Below are 15,133 nucleotides of genomic sequence, written 5' to 3' on the forward strand. Positions count from 1 at the left end.
CTCGTATTTATCAATAGTCATGAAAAGTGTTAGTGGATTTAAAGTTCTATAGAAACAAATAACAACAATTCTGAGGGTAATTTATAATAATAATCATCGGATTAGTGTCCAGATAAAAAAGTTATCACCTGCTAGTTTTTTTCTAATATCCGTTAAGAAAAATCCAAGATGTATAAGGCGATCCCACTTAACGACGGCTTTTACATTCCTGTTATTGGTTTAGGAACGTACAAAGTAAGCAAATTGTGTATGTTTGAACTGTTATCAAATGGTCTTAAGCTCCCTAACCCAGATGATGTAGAAAATATCGTCAAATTCGCCATAGACGCTGGCTACCGTCACTTCGACTGCGCCTGGATCCACGAAAACGAAGAAGCAGTCGGAAAAGCCATCAAAGCAAAAATCATAGAAAACGTCATCAAGCGAGAAGACCTTTTCATCACGACCAAAGTATGGAACAACTTCCACCGAAGAGAAAAAGTCATGGAGAAGCTGAAACTTAGCTTGAGGGAAATGAAGCTCAATTACGTGGACTTGTACTTAATCCATTGGCCTATCGGGTTCAACGTAAGTTATTTCTGAAGGTTCGAAAAATTAACACTAATAGTGTAGGAGACTTCCAAGACTGTCCCGTTAGGTGACGGCCCGGGGGCCTACAGCGACGTCGACTACCTAGAAGCGTGGAAAGGGATGGAAGACTGCCTCTCGTGTGGCTTCACCAGGAGCATAGGTCTGGCCAACTTCAACAGCGAACAAATAGATCGCATCCTACGCCACGCTAAGTACAATCCCGTGATCAACCAGATCGAAGTACACCCAAAATTCAGCCAAAAAAAACTAATACAGTTCTGCAAAGAACGCAATATTGTGGTGTCGGCTTACTACCCCTTCGGAGTCGGCGAACAGACTGGCACTCCAAGATTTCCCGAAACCACGGTTTTAGATGACAACATTCACCAAATCGGGCGCAAATACAACAAATCTGCGGCTCAAGTCGTTCTGAATTATCTTGTGAGTGTTTGCGTTTGTTATCAATGTAGATATTGTTGGTAGGTTTCTTTAGGGTTGTGCGTTGTGCCTAAGTCTGAATCGAACCTGAGGATTAGTGAATATATTAATATTTTTGACTTTCAATTGGAGCCTGAGGATGTTGTGTATTTGGATTCATGTAACAGGAATAATAGGATATGCACGATGAGGGCTTTCATGGACCACCCGCACTACCCGTTTCGGATTGAATATTAACGATGTTTATGATAGTATAAACTGATCTAAATAAAGAGTTGATTTTTTTTTTAATATTTTGAAATTTTTTCAATTGTCATTTGTTATTTGATAAAGTGGCGACATCTAGTTAACACAGCGACTAACGCAGTTGCAGTTGCCCACTTAAGTTTTGTTTGATACATGATCCGTCATTGTTAACTGTCAAGTGTCAAAGTCACTCAAGCCAAATTAGGTTAAGTTTTAACGTCAAATTTACCACAAGTCGATTTTTATTCCAAGTAAATTATTCTAAATCTATGTATTTTCGTACGATGTAGCCGCAGCAAGTGTGCTACTTTTAATATTGGCGCACCTACAACTCACTAATTTCTTTAATGAATAATATTGCCAATTAAAAATTTTTTAAATTTTAGAGATTTTTTAAGGACACCTTAAATCTATTAAATATAAAAATGCTTGCTAATTTACGTTAAAATTATATTTTAACTAATTAATGAATTAATTATTGCGACAGAACTTTCCTCGCCTCGATTTTTTGCTTTAATTTTTCATTTCTTTCCTTCACTTTTTCAATTTGGAGTTTTTCGAGTTTTCAGGTTTAAAATTTTTATTTTCCAACTTTTGATTTTTCAGTTTTTATATTTTGCAATTTTTCGGTATTTTATTTTCATTATTTTTTCACTTATTCGATTTTTCAGTGTTTCGATTTTATTTTTTGGTTTTTCAATTTTAATTTTTTCAGTTTCTCGTTTCTTCTATTTTTCGAATTACAATTTTTCATTTTTTTTTTTTCTTAGTACTTGCTAACTGATTTTAGCAAATCACATATCCTATAAGAAGATAGAGGGCGGGTGGGCGGGCCTAGTACATGGTAAGATAAAACAAATTTTGACAATTCCCATTCCCTATGAGAAAATAGACTGACTTATTTTATTTACTGTAAAATGTAAATTGAATTCTATTTTAATAAGCGGTGCAATCTAAGATTTAAAACAAAGTAAAAAGAAGCCCCTCCCACCCACCCTTATTCCGTTTTCATCATTCACTCTTATTGGCTCTGAAGAAAGAATTTCACCAGTTTTCAATTTTTAATTTCTCACTTTCTGGATTTTTCGGTTTTTCGTTTCTTCAGTTTTTCGACTGTCTAATTTTTGGATATTTCAGTTTTCATATTTTGCATTTTTTTTTATTTGCAGTTTCTCGAGTTTTCAATTTTTAATTTTTAAAATTTTTAATTTCTTCAATTTTTCGATTCGTATTTTTTTAATTTTTAATTTTTTTGGTTAGTACTTACTAAGATAAAACTGATTTTAGCAAATCACATGTCGTGTAAAAAGATAAAGGGCGGGTGGGCGGGCCTAGTACATTCTAAGATAAAACTAATTTTGGCAAATCGCATACCCTCTAAGAATATATACGGTGGGTGGGTGGGGCTAGTACTTGCGAAAATAATATTGAATAATATTAAGAGTAGTCACTGGAATAAAGAGGGGATCGGTGGACGGAGCTACTACTTGCTTATGAAAAAAAAAAAATATAAAATAAAAAATAAAGTTTCATTTTTTTTTCTTCAATTTTTCGAGTTTCAAGCTTAAAATTTTCAATTTTCTAACTTTTGATTTTTTCCATTTTTATATTTTTTAATTTTTCGATTTATTATTTTCGTTATTTTTTCACTTATTCGATTTTTCAGTGTTTCGATTTTATTTTTTGTTTTTGCATTTTTATTTTTTTCAGTTTTTCGTTTCTTCAATTTTTCGATTTGCAGTTTTTCAATTTTTCATTTCTTTTTGTTTTTTCGTTTTTAAGATATGCGACTCTTCGAGTTTTCATGTTTAAATTTTTTAGTTTTCTATTTTCCAATTTTTGGATGTTTCAGTTTTCAGATTTTGCAATTTTTTTATTCGCAATTTTTCGAGTTTTCAATTTTTAATTTATCACTTTTTGGATTTTTCAATTTTTCGTTTCTTCAATTTTTCGATTTGCAATTTTTCAATTTTTTTTGTTAATACTTGCTAAGGTAAGATGGATTTTAGCAAATCACAGATCCTCTAAGATAGAGGGCGGGTGGGCGGGCCTAGTACACCCAACCCTATTACGTTTCCATCATTCATTCTTATTGGCTTTGAAAGAATTTCACCAGTTTACAATTTTTAATTATTCAGTTTTTGATTTTTCAATTTTAAAATATTAAAATCGAAAGACATATTGAAAAAATAGAGGAATTGTAAAAAGGAAAAATTGTGATATGAAACCAAGAAAATGAAAATTAAAAAACCGAGCATATGAAAAACAAAAATCAAGAACTTGAAAAATTGAAAAATCGAAAAATAAAAACGAGAATCTGAAAAATCCAAAAATGAAAAATTGTAAAATGGAAAAATTGAAAAACTGAAAATGAAAGAAAATGAAGAAATGAAAAATTGTAATATTAAAAATTTAAAATCGACGAAAAGGAAAAACGAAAAATTCTAATATCAAAAAATTGATCGAAGGGAAAGAAGACTTTTCAAAAAAGTATAAGATTTGATTTTGCGAATTCTATTTTTAACTCTAACTAGTTTTCCAGAATCGCCAACTGAAATATCTCAATTTTAAAAAAATTAAAAAAATTCGGATTTCACGTCGCATATTTCGAAAAGATTGCCCCGTGACCCTAAACACGCTATATTTTTGGAATCAGCACGTCAAAATCTATAACCTTGAATATATAAAAATTCTCTCGAAAATTGTTTCGACAGAACTTCCCTTGCTTCGATTTTTTGCTTGAATTTTTCTTTTTTTTTCTTCAGTTTTTCGATTTGCAATTTTTCAAGTTTTGAAGTTTAAAATTTTAATTTTCCAACTTTTGATTTTTTCAATTTTTATATTTTGCAAATTTTTGGGTTTCTTATTTTTGTTATTTTTTCACTTATTCGATTTTTCAATTTTTCGATTTTATGTTTTTCAGTTTCTCGTTTCTTGAATTTTTCGATTTGCAATTTTTCAATTTTTCATTTTTTTTTGTTAGGGCTGCATTATGTTGACTTGTACCTCATAAACTGGCCCTTTGGGTTTAAGGTCAGTATAGAAAGAATTTGTGCTAGAGTATCAAAGAATACCGAGAAGTGACAGCTTAAAACTGAAGCAAAATGACCCTTAATGTTGATTACGTAACGTTGGATAGGTCAAAAAAAGTCACTGTTTATGTTTAAGCGATATTTATCACATTAAATTTCGTCTTACAAATTCAATGCGAAATTTTCACGGTCAGTTGATTGTTATCATCATTCAACAATTTGTTTCGTATCTTATCTCACGATAAGGTTGAAATCAAAGTTCAATCGCAGGAAAACGCACCCTTGTGCCCAACCCACCACCCCGAGAAATCTTACAGTAACGTCGACTACTTGGAAACGTGGGAAGGCATGGAAAACTGCGTCAAGCAGGGTCTGGCGAAGAACATCGGCGTATCGAATTTCAACCCACAACAAATCACTCGCTTGCTGGACCACTGCAAAATTAAACCTGTGGTCAACCAGGTGGAGGTCACTCCAAACTTAAACCAAAAAGATCTGATTAAATTTTGTAAAGAACATGAAATTGTAGTCACTGGTTACGCCCCTCTGGGACGCAGCGCCCACCACGGGACCTCCGGTGGTCCAACGCCTACGATGTTGGACCCGAAAGTGATACAAATAGGCGAAAAATACAAAAAGAGTGCAGCTCAAGTGGTCTTGAACTACTTGGTAATAATTTCTTACAGGTTGTTTATTTCACAAAGTGCTATTGTAGGTTTCTTTGGGGATATCTGTGGTCCCAAGGTCTGTGCACAAGCCGCACATTAGCGAAAACAACAAGACAAGAACCAGAGAGTTGGTACCATGAGCGAGTTTTCCTCGCACCCACACTACAGTTTTTTATTGTTAATCAAGTTCGTCCCTATTGCTAATAAACAATTGTTCGGGACTGTTTTTCATTTACGCAGACGGAGTCTTTGAACTTTAAATGCACTCTTATTTGTAAAAAGCATGTTTAATAAAAAAAATATCTTCGTCGCAGATAAACATCTGCTATATATCTTCAGCCTGACTAATGGAAAAGTGCGCTCGTATTTATCAATAGTCATGAAAAGTGATAGTGGATTTAAAGTTCTATAGAAACAAGTAACAACAATTCCGAGAGTTAATTACGATAATAATCAGATTAGTGTCCAGATAAAAAGTTATCACCTGTTCGTTTTTTTCTAATATCCGTGTAGAAAAATGTAAGATGTCTAAGGCGATCCGACTTAACGACGGCTTTTACATTCCTGTTATTGGTTTAGGAACGTACAAAGTAACCAAATCACCATTTAATCCTAAGCTCCCTAAGCCAGATGATGTAGAAAATATCGTCAAATTCGCCATAGACGCGGGCTACCGTCACTTCGACTGCGCCTGGATCCACAGAACCGAAAAATCAGTCGGAAAAGCGATCAAAGCAAAAATCAAAGAAAACGTCATCAAGCGAGAAGACCTTTTCATCACGACCAAATTATGGAACAACTTCCACCGAAGAAAAAAAGTCATGGAGAAGCTGAAACTTAGCTTGAAAAACATGAAGCTCAGTTACGTGGACTTGTACTTAATCCACTGGCCCATCGGGTTCAACGTAAGTTATTTCTGAACGTTCGAAAAATTAACACTAATAGTGTAGGAGACTTCCAAGACTGTCCCGTTAGGCGACGGCCAGGAGGCCTACAGCGACGTCGACTACCTAGAAACGTGGAAAGGGATGGAAGACTGCCTCAGGTGTGGCTACACCAGGAGCATAGGTCTGGCCAACTTCAACAGCGAACAAATAGATCGCATCCTACGCCACGCTGAGTACAAGCCCGTGATCAACCAGATCGAAGTACACCCACAATTCAGCCAAAAAAAACTAATACAGTTCTGCAAAGAACGCAATATTGTTGTGTCGGCTTACTACCCCTTCGGACTCAGCGATCAGCCTGGCACTCTAATATTTCCCGAAACCACGGTTTTAGATGACAACATTCACCAAATCGGGCGCAAATACAACAAATCTGCCGCTCAAGTCGTTCTGAATTATCTTGTGAGTATTTGCGTTTGTTATCTATGTAGATATTGTTGCGGTAGGTTTCTTTAGGGTTGTGCGTTGTGCCTAAATCTGTATCGAACCTCAGGATTAGTGAATATATTGATATTTTTGACTTTCAATTGGAACCTGAGGATGTTGTGTATTTGGATTCATGTAACTGGAATAATAGGATATGCACGATGAGGGCTTTCATGGACCACCTGCACTACCCGTTTCGGATTGAATATTAACGATGTTTATAATAGTAAAAACTGATCTAAATAAAGAGTTGATTTTTTTTTAATGTTTTGAAATTTTTTCAATTGTCGTTTGTTATTTGATAAAGAGGCGACATCTAGTTAACACAGCGACTAACGCAGTTGCAGTTGCCCTCTTAAGTTTTGTTTGATACATGATCCGTCATTGTTAACTGTCAAGTGTCAAAGTCACTCAAGCCAAATTAGGTTAAGTTTTAACGTCAAATTTAGCACAAATCGATTTTTATTCCAAGTAAATTGCTCTAAATGTAAGTATTTTCGTACTATGTAGCCACAGCAAGTGTCTTATTTTTAATATTGGCGCACGTACAACTCACAAGTTTCTGGTGATTATGTAATATAACCTCACTTTTAGTCCTAGTAGCAATGGGGCACGGTTTTGGCCAGTTGTACAAACTTCGGGGCATCATCACCTACAGGTTGTCCCCATTCGAGCTTAAAGCCTTCTCTGGATTGTTCTCACACGGAATTCCCAACACCCTCAGACGCATTCGAGAAGAAATTCTATATGTTGTGCCCCGTAAGTCCCCTTGTCCACTTTAGAGCCAAATAAAACGTAAATTTCCAGCACTGGCCATCGGATACGTGGTCTACGATCAAGTGGAAAAGGAACACATGAGGCTAATGCGAAAAAATCCCGCTGATTACGAAAATGATCAATAAATTAGTGATTGTAGAGTAAATTAAACGCTATAGTAGTGAAAAGTTAGTTTTATTAGCAACTGCCCAGGTAGTGGATTTCAGACATAACTTAAAACAGTTAAATTTTTAATTTGTCCCAAAAAAGAGAATATAAATACTATTTACACAAAAAATAACACTGAAATATGATCAGAAGCTGTATCTTACAACATTGTCTTCAAGTCTGCAGAGTAGTTCTTTTGTACTTTCGGTCGGTGTTATGTTTCGTTTCATATACCTGAAGGTGAGGTAACTCCCGCACACTCCACCCGTGAGCAAACTTAGGAAAACTGAAATCCCTAAAATTACAATGTAGGAAAAGTCACTGAAATATATATCAGGAGCGGGTTCTTCAGACAATTTTTCGCTTGTAGCAGTAGTCAGAACTTCCGAATCCCCAACATCCAGATTTTTCAGCGAAATTTCCATTTCTTTCGGTTCCTCGCTGTCTGCCATAATAACAAAATTATCACACTGGTCCTTAAACGCCGCCACTACCCCATCTTCTCTATAAATATCCACGAACATCCTATTTTCGTTCCTACACTGAACGGTTTCCGTCAAATCAACGAACCTCTTCTCCATCAAGTAATCAAACAACTTTATTGTCTTACAGTTACAGTCCCACGGGTTAAACGCCACGCTAATAAAAAAAAGATTGCTCATGCGGTCAAAGATTACAGGATTGATGGTTTTCAGATTATTCTGCGAAAGTAAAAGTATGCGCAGATTCGGTAACCCGTCCAAAGCGCCGTTGGGTATGTTCGAAACCCCCGAACTCGCAATCGTGAAGACTTCCAAACTCTTCGACTTAATTTTCGGCATGTCGGTGAAATAGTTAGTCGACAAATCCAGCAAAACCATGTTCTCGTTGTGTATGAGGAAATTTTCAGGTACTGCGTTCAGCAAATTGTCGCTTAAGTAAAGTTCTTGCAAGTTTTCGAGTTCTTCGAACGCCGCTTCTTCGATTGCTACAACTCCCGAGTTGTTCAAGAAAACTTCTTTGACTTCCTCGCTTTTATCGAAGCTGAAGTGGTCCATGCCGATGAGGGATATGGAGTTTCCGGATAAGTCGATTATGAGGGGGTTGTTATCCAGGCTTTCGAAAGAAGGGACTTTCTCCAGGTTTTTGGAGACGCAGTTTATGGAATTCTCGGTGCAGTTGCATATTAGGGGACAACCGGCGTGGGTTTCAGTCAGCAAGACCAGGATTAGGAGCACAATATGGATCATTTTATCTCCTGCAACAAATGCAGCGATAAGATTTATTTTTTTTTTTGGGTCCAACTAGGTACACTTCATTTAGTTTTAAAAGTGACGTTTACAAAGTTTAAACTAAAAGTTAAAAGGTTTATTAAATTTCCATAAGGTGCGTATTACGAAATAACTAAAGTCTTAAAGTACACTTAAAGATCAAAAGAATATGCTTTCTGTATAGTTAAGTGCATGATTTGTATGAGTGAAACGTCTGCTTTTGAAAACGAACGAAGTATATAAAAACTAAGTTAGTGGAAAACGATGTGCGACATAATTTTAGATTGTTTGTATAATTAGACAACGAGTACTATTATTAAAAATTACCTAGAAAAATTGTGTTACCTAATCTACGATTTGATTACATGTGTCTATTGTTATTTTGACGAGAACTCCGACAATCTGATACAGTTATATTTTTTATGATAAAATAATGTCACACAATGCAATACTTGAATAACACTTTATCGCCCATTTGGAAAACATTTTGTTATTTTGACGATTCCGCGAAAACGCGGACGAAGAACAGAGTGAAAACGTGAAGCTGTGCACTTTTCGATGATGTTTAAAGCGGTTTGTACTCACCTAATGAAAACTTGGAGAATTCGGCGCGTTAGTGGGAAATGTGACAGGAACTTCTACTGATTTATCTTATCAATCGAATGAATTGAGAAACTTAGGTGTTTACTCACCTTTAGATACTCTTAATCTTGAAATGTTTACAAAATGGTTCGTAGGAGGTACCTATATATGTCGGACCAAAGTTAACACTTCTCTTTAATACAAGATATTATCTTGGATTTTTCAAAACTCAAATTGCCGATAAGATTAACTATTTTTACTTGTATTTCTTAATCGGAGTGCGTCGTTAGGTGCAAAGACGCTTGATTATTATTATTAATATAATTTTTTTAGTGTACACAGAAAAATAAGTTCGTTGACAAAGTCCGAGAATTTGTGGACAAACTTTCCGCTTCTGCAAAAACAGCGCCAAAGTTTTGGAGCGAAAATTACAATGCAATTTTTGTTGTCAAGGCTCCACGTTAGGACACTGACTTTTTTTATTTTTTCTAAACGACTTACACGTGTCCTTCAGGTCTTGCTTGAGTAGTGTAGTAAACAACTTGACTCACATCGACTACCACTTTAAGACATGTTTTTGCGTTTGTCGTAAAAGTTCCAAATATAGCCAAAAGTGTTAAAATGTTATCGTGTAAAAAACAAATTGGGTACTAATGAGTTTCAGTTGGAAACAGAGTAAACCTAAAGTAAATATGGCCCCCCACTTGTGTTTATTTTTTGTTTATCTTTTAATTATTTATTAATTTCCTCAAAAAATTGATGACGTCTTTCTAAAATCTACTGCATAAATGGTTCCACAGATTGTTTAAGTATTTTATTATATACAATATAAATAAACAACTATAAAAAATTATCGCTTTGAATAAAAATTAAATCCCTTTTCTTTCATGTTAATATCTAGAATCGTCAACAGACAGACGGACGGAACAGAAGTTTGCACAATGTTGTTAAACCTCCAGTAAAAATGCATTCCCTTGGCACTTTTATTCGTTTGATTACTCACAAACTGAATTTGATGTTTTTCCAATATTCTTAATACATGAAATTTATTGACAGGGACATAAATGGTCAATAAAATAAAAGTATGTTAACTAAACCAGTTTCAGCGGCACCACATAGTATTTATTTCCCCCAGCGCTTTAATTTTGATAAGTTGCTTAATATTTGCAACCAAAGAAAGTTAAGGTACGAATCCCCTCTCAGATGCATTTCAGCTGGTGGAATGTCCAGTGAACGACCAGTCCCTGCACGTAAACGCAAAACTAAAGCAGAATAATAAGTGTACGACAAAGAAAAAAAATCAATCGAACATGAATCCGTGGAAGTGAATAATTGTGTGTGAAAAGTGTAAAAATGGATATTGTAAATAGAAATCAAAGTACGTGCGAATCGGGGGCTATACCTTCGATACCACAGTACTTATCAGGTATGTGGAAACAATTACACCTTTAACAAATTCTTAATTGATAACGAGTGCTGCAACGACTTAGATATACACTTCCTCCGTGCTCTACTTTTACCACAATTGGTAAAAAATTTTACTTAAAGTAATCGAGCGCTCAAAATCCCCGATTATGCAAGATGTACGAAATCAAAAGCGTTTCAGTTTTCTTGGACTTTTTGACTTTCACCTTGTTTTCTCCGGTCGTGCTACATTTATCGCGTCTTTTTTACGTCCTGTTGAACCACGTGCTTACATAAACCAGATCTGCCGCGTTCTTCAGACGCGAGATTACGTAAAAGAAAACAGCGGTTGAAGATGCCACTGAAATTTCAGGACGCATTTCCATTGTGACATTAAGCGTTTCGTTGTTTTTTCAATATCAACTGACTTCCTAAAATGAAGCAATAATAGGTATTGCATGTCGCACTTTCTACGCCGTGTACTTAATATACAAATACAAGGTTTGTATTTACATATAGATTCTAGTAAATATTAGAGGTTCTTTGAAGTTTGAGTAATACGTGAAGATAAGTCATTACGGTGATTAAGGTGGCGCGAAGTCTTGTGTAATTGTAATTTACGTACGACTGTACAGTGTTGAGGTCACATGCGAAGTAAACAACGCGGAGTCGTCATCTGGAGCAGGAAGTTAATGAATTATAATTTTTTTGAATTACATCAAGAGATGTTTACTTTCACATTCTTGAGAGAAATTTTAATCAAGGAATCTTTACCTTGCCTCGGGCAAAACAAACTTGAATTATTTAATAAGAGTTTTGGTCAGTGAAGCGGAATAAGATTAAACAAATTGGTAGATTTTGTAACTGTTTCACTTTTGTGATTGTTACACGCATAGTAAAAATAATAGTCGGTCTGAAAAGTTACACCAATTTTTTTATCCTGCATATTATTTTGTACCATCTTTTTTTTTTAAGTCATTGAATGATTCGATTTCTTTCAAAATAGTATGCCAACGACTCATCATTAAATTTTAATACCAAGAATTATTGTAACATTATGCAATATAATGCAAGAGACCCACATTGCACTTGCCTTTCCAATCGCTATGACACAGTTTTCACAAATTTTGGAACCAGAAGCAAAAAACTCCATTTTTTTTCAGAAATTATATGTCGACATCTTTTTACAACCAGTTTCTCGTTTTCTAGCCACAAATGTCTACGGAATCACCCTAGTGTCCCTCGGGACTCTCGCCGTCCTCCTAGTCTTAGCAATGCTCATCGACACCCTCAGTTACATCATGAAGAACTCGCCATCTAGAGTGAAAGCTCACTCCGCTTTCGTCATTGGAGTTTACCCGGTAAACTGTTTATTTCACAACGAGTTAAATAACAACAACTATGACTCTACAGGTTGTCGCGGTTGCAACGTACTTCGCAATTTTAGTCCCCAGAGCCCATCTACTCTCGGAAGCCATAACCCAAGGCGTCTTCATGGCCGGAATGTACCAGCTCTGGTGCCTCTTCGTCTCGTACTGCGGGGGCGAAGCCCAACTAATCCGGAAAGTCAAACCCGGGACGTTGAGTCTGCGGGTGTCCCCGTGCTGCTGCTGGCCTTGCTGTTTCTTCCTGCCTCCAATAGACGTGACAAAGTACGGATAGCCGATTTTGAGCTAGTGCGCATGCGTATTACAAATTCAACCAATGAGAGAAGTTCGCGGCAAATTCAAATTTAATTGTTGTTTGTAGGAACACGATTCAGAGGCTGCGTTTGTTGGTGCTGCAACTACCGGTGGTGCAAGGGCTTGTGTATTTAGTGCTTTTGGTAATGTGGGCCGAACGGGAGAGTTTGTATCAAGTCAACTATATGTACCTACAACCCATAATCATACTTTCGATACTTTTTGGTATCTGGGGGATGGCCATGACCATCAATCTGCTCAAAGGGTTTCTGGGTGATGAATACATGATGCTTGCCAAGTTCATCGTCTTGCAAATGGTACTGGTTTTGGCAAAACTGCAAGGTTTAGCGACACGGGTTTTAGTGTGGGGGAATGTTTTGCCTTGTAGGGCTCCAATCACGCCTGCGGTCTACGGTAACTGTACGTAATTACTATGTTTTAAGTAATTAGGTAACCAAATTTATTTTTCAGTGATTCATAATACGTTAATGTTGGGAGAAATGGTTTTGTTGCAATACGCAGCGAGGCGAATATACAAGAGGGTCTTACCCACGGATTACACAAGTGAAGGAATTACGCGAATAAGTACAATAGGGGGCATCATGTCGTCGGGATTGTTCCGTGATAACAACAACAGTAATTGCGACAACATGAATTTGAAACTAGATTTTAGCAAAAATGGGCATATTAACGTCGCATTAGACGTTAAAGAATAAAAATAAAGTCGTTTTTATGTTTTGTAAATAGTCGGTTTAGTCTAGAGTACATAAAAATTGTGTTGTGATAGACAGTCTGGCCTTGCACTCGCGACTACCATTTTTACGTTGAGTAAAGATCAAGACCTTGCATAAGTTCGTCTACGATGATCTAAATCCAGTGATAAAATCACCACGGCACGAAGAGCGAGTTTGTGTTTTTAAAAAATAAAACCAACTCCTTCAAGTATTTTATTCAATACATATAAAATAAAAAATGATGTATAACATATTTGGTACGACTTATAAAATATAGATTCTAGCTTTTGGTGCTTTAAACTGCCATGGGCATGTTGATTTTCGGGTGGGGATTATATCCAACGAGCTCGAAATCGTCGAAAACGAAGTCTTCAATGTTAGCCACTTGTCTTTTAATATTCAGAGTGGGGAAGGCTCTCGGGACCCGTTTTAGTTGTTCTTGCAAGGGTTCAACGTGGTTCAAATACACATGGCTGTCGCCTAAAGTGTGGATGAACTCTCCTGGCTAAAATTATTTTGTGTGTTAGAACAAGTGATAACACCCGCTGTACTTTTTTTCTTGTCATTTGGCGTGACGTCATCACCACTTTCCCTCTATTTACTCACCTTCAATCCCGTGACGTGCGCAATCATATAAGTCAACAGTGCATAACTAGCGATATTAAAAGGGACCCCTAGCCCCATATCCGCCGACCTCTGGTACAACAAACACGACAGCTCATCATCCGCCACAAAAAACTGTACCAAGCAATGACAAGGCGGCAGCGCCATTTCTGGAATATCCACCGGGTTCCAGGCACACATGATGATCCTCCTATCGCTCGGCTTATTCTTAATGGTATTGATGACATGGGCCAACTGATCAATCCCCTGATTCTTATAACTGGCATGCATCCCCTTGTACTCCGCCCCGAAGTGGCGCCACTGGAACCCGTAAATCGGCCCCAAGTCGCCCTCCTCGCGGTGCTGCAGCCCCGCCGAGTCCAGAAACTCCCTCGTGCTATTAGCGTCCCAAATATGCACACCTTTATCTCTGAGCTCGTTGGCGTTCGTGCACCCCTTGATGAACCACAGCAGCTCTTCCACCACCCCGCGCCAAAACACGCGCTTTGTGGTCAAAAGGGGGAACACGTTGTCGCGCAACGAGTAGCGCATCTGCGCCCCAAAAAGCGAGTAAGTCCCCACGCCGGTCCGGTCACATTTTTTGATTCCTTTGTCGAGGATGAGTTTGATGTGGTTTAGGTATTGGTGCTCGTCGTGGGGCCGCGGGGCTTTCTCGATGTGAGTGTCGCCGATGTCTTGCACGTTGTCGGGGATGTTTTCTTTGCGGTCGTCGACCAAGAGGGTGGAGCTTTTTTGGTTAGGGGTTGACGACGTGCTGGAGGTTGATAAGTGGACAACAATTACAATGGGGGTTAGTATTTTTGGTTACCTGAACATTGTGAAGGTTGAATGAGCACAAAACGGAGTTTTAACACACGTGAAATTTTGAGATGAGTGCAAGCTGCGATTCCCGCCAATTTGGGACGTCACGGCGGGTTTGCTTTTGTACAGGTACCGGTAGGGGGCGCGTTTGGCGCCAAATTTCGAGCGTAAAAATGTTTGATTAGTTTTTAAGTTGTTTATTAGTTTGGAAAGGGGAATTGTTGCCATTTTAACACGGAATGAGGAATGTACGGTAACGATTTTGTTTTATAATGCATATTTGTCACGCAATAAGATTATGAAGTTTTTTTATCAATGCAGACTTTATGACCCTAGACATACCAGACATAAACTTATATTTATCGGTTGCTTTTTTATCTACAGATTTACTTTCTTGGATCAGATTTCCCGATACGACGAAGGTTACTCTTTAATTAGTCCCATAAATTCCTAGTAACCAAAAAAACCGTGAACTATTTACATTAACAAATAAAATTAGTCAATAATGGTTTGAGAGCTCAGTGGTTCTTAGAAAAGCCCATTATTTAATAGTAATCTTATGGATTTTTTTAAATGATAATAAATGTCATTATTGAATTTTTACGTATCAAGTTGGTGCTTTTTGTGGAGGAGCACTGTTACGTTGGTAGCAGTGGACGTTGACTTGACAGGTGACAGCGAAAATATTTTTGACGTTTATAAATAATTGATTATTTTTAAAACACCATAATTTTGTGATAATTGTACAAAAATGGTAGTTCGTACCGCCCGCGCCCTTTATTACAATACTTAAATAACCCATTAC

The 15,133-nt window shown here is 36.9% G+C and overlaps 6 protein-coding genes and 1 pseudogene across 10 annotated transcripts; 5 read left to right on the forward strand and 2 right to left on the reverse strand.

Annotated features, from left to right (window-relative positions):
- The first annotated feature begins 162 nt into the window (after nucleotides 1–162).
- LOC135137466 (1,5-anhydro-D-fructose reductase-like) lies at nucleotides 163–1,280 on the forward strand. The gene is made up of 4 exons (XM_064067165.1): nucleotides 163–234; nucleotides 280–567; nucleotides 613–1,011; nucleotides 1,054–1,280. Exons 1-4 carry the CDS (start codon nucleotides 169–171, stop codon nucleotides 1,243–1,245), a joined length of 945 nt encoding a protein of 314 aa, XP_063923235.1. The 5' UTR covers nucleotides 163–168; the 3' UTR covers nucleotides 1,246–1,280.
- Nucleotides 1,281–2,549: 1,269 nt separating this feature from the next.
- Nucleotides 2,550–5,207, forward strand: LOC135136651 (aldo-keto reductase AKR2E4-like; annotated as a pseudogene).
- A 215-nt stretch (nucleotides 5,208–5,422) lies between these two features.
- On the forward strand, nucleotides 5,423–6,592 carry LOC135137544 (1,5-anhydro-D-fructose reductase-like). Its single transcript, XM_064067263.1, has 3 exons — nucleotides 5,423–5,859; nucleotides 5,905–6,303; nucleotides 6,348–6,592. Exons 1-3 carry the CDS (start codon nucleotides 5,479–5,481, stop codon nucleotides 6,537–6,539), a joined length of 972 nt encoding a protein of 323 aa, XP_063923333.1. The 5' UTR covers nucleotides 5,423–5,478; the 3' UTR covers nucleotides 6,540–6,592.
- Nucleotides 6,593–6,703: 111 nt separating this feature from the next.
- On the forward strand, nucleotides 6,704–7,271 carry LOC135125351 (cytochrome b-c1 complex subunit 8-like). The gene is made up of 3 exons (XM_064050857.1): nucleotides 6,704–6,814; nucleotides 6,922–7,086; nucleotides 7,135–7,271. Exons 2-3 carry the CDS (start codon nucleotides 6,933–6,935, stop codon nucleotides 7,227–7,229), a joined length of 249 nt encoding a protein of 82 aa, XP_063906927.1. The 5' UTR covers nucleotides 6,704–6,814; nucleotides 6,922–6,932; the 3' UTR covers nucleotides 7,230–7,271.
- Nucleotides 7,263–9,646, reverse strand: LOC135125311 (protein slit-like). 4 transcript variants are annotated; one of them, XM_064050798.1, is made up of 3 exons: nucleotides 9,194–9,277; nucleotides 9,087–9,151; nucleotides 7,263–8,488 (listed from the first exon to the last, which is right to left on the reverse strand). In XM_064050798.1, exon 3 carries the CDS (start codon nucleotides 8,478–8,480, stop codon nucleotides 7,398–7,400), a length of 1,083 nt encoding a protein of 360 aa, XP_063906868.1. In that variant the 5' UTR covers nucleotides 8,481–8,488; nucleotides 9,087–9,151; nucleotides 9,194–9,277; the 3' UTR covers nucleotides 7,263–7,397. The 4 variants fall into 4 exon arrangements, with proteins under 4 accessions (XP_063906868.1, XP_063906893.1, XP_063906885.1 ...); XM_064050823.1 differs by lacking the exons at nucleotides 9,087–9,151; nucleotides 9,194–9,277 and adding an exon at nucleotides 9,585–9,646; XM_064050815.1 differs by lacking the exons at nucleotides 9,087–9,151; nucleotides 9,194–9,277 and adding an exon at nucleotides 8,847–9,068.
- LOC135125335 (organic solute transporter alpha-like protein) lies at nucleotides 8,519–12,913 on the forward strand. Of its 2 annotated transcripts, none has more exons than XM_064050844.1 (5): nucleotides 8,519–8,616; nucleotides 11,697–11,848; nucleotides 11,901–12,139; nucleotides 12,237–12,589; nucleotides 12,641–12,913. In XM_064050844.1, the coding sequence occupies exons 2-5, from the start codon at nucleotides 11,762–11,764 to the stop codon at nucleotides 12,883–12,885; spliced, it is 924 nt and encodes a 307-aa protein (XP_063906914.1). In that variant the 5' UTR covers nucleotides 8,519–8,616; nucleotides 11,697–11,761; the 3' UTR covers nucleotides 12,886–12,913. The 2 variants fall into 2 exon arrangements, with proteins under 2 accessions (XP_063906914.1, XP_063906906.1); XM_064050836.1 differs by lacking the exon at nucleotides 8,519–8,616 and adding an exon at nucleotides 10,263–10,509.
- Nucleotides 12,914–13,103: 190 nt separating this feature from the next.
- LOC135125306 (thymidylate synthase-like) lies at nucleotides 13,104–14,571 on the reverse strand. The gene is made up of 3 exons (XM_064050786.1): nucleotides 14,336–14,571; nucleotides 13,510–14,281; nucleotides 13,104–13,408 (listed from the first exon to the last, which is right to left on the reverse strand). Exons 1-3 carry the CDS (start codon nucleotides 14,554–14,556, stop codon nucleotides 13,199–13,201), a joined length of 1,203 nt encoding a protein of 400 aa, XP_063906856.1. The 5' UTR covers nucleotides 14,557–14,571; the 3' UTR covers nucleotides 13,104–13,198.
- Between the last annotated feature and the right edge of the window lie 562 nt (nucleotides 14,572–15,133).

This window comes from Zophobas morio, unplaced genomic scaffold, assembly GCF_036711695.1.
Source record: "Zophobas morio isolate AGI-343-1 ecotype UQ-CSIRO unplaced genomic scaffold, CSIRO_AGI_Zmor_V1 ptg000002l, whole genome shotgun sequence".
Lineage (NCBI taxonomy): Eukaryota > Metazoa > Arthropoda > Insecta > Coleoptera > Tenebrionidae > Zophobas > Zophobas morio.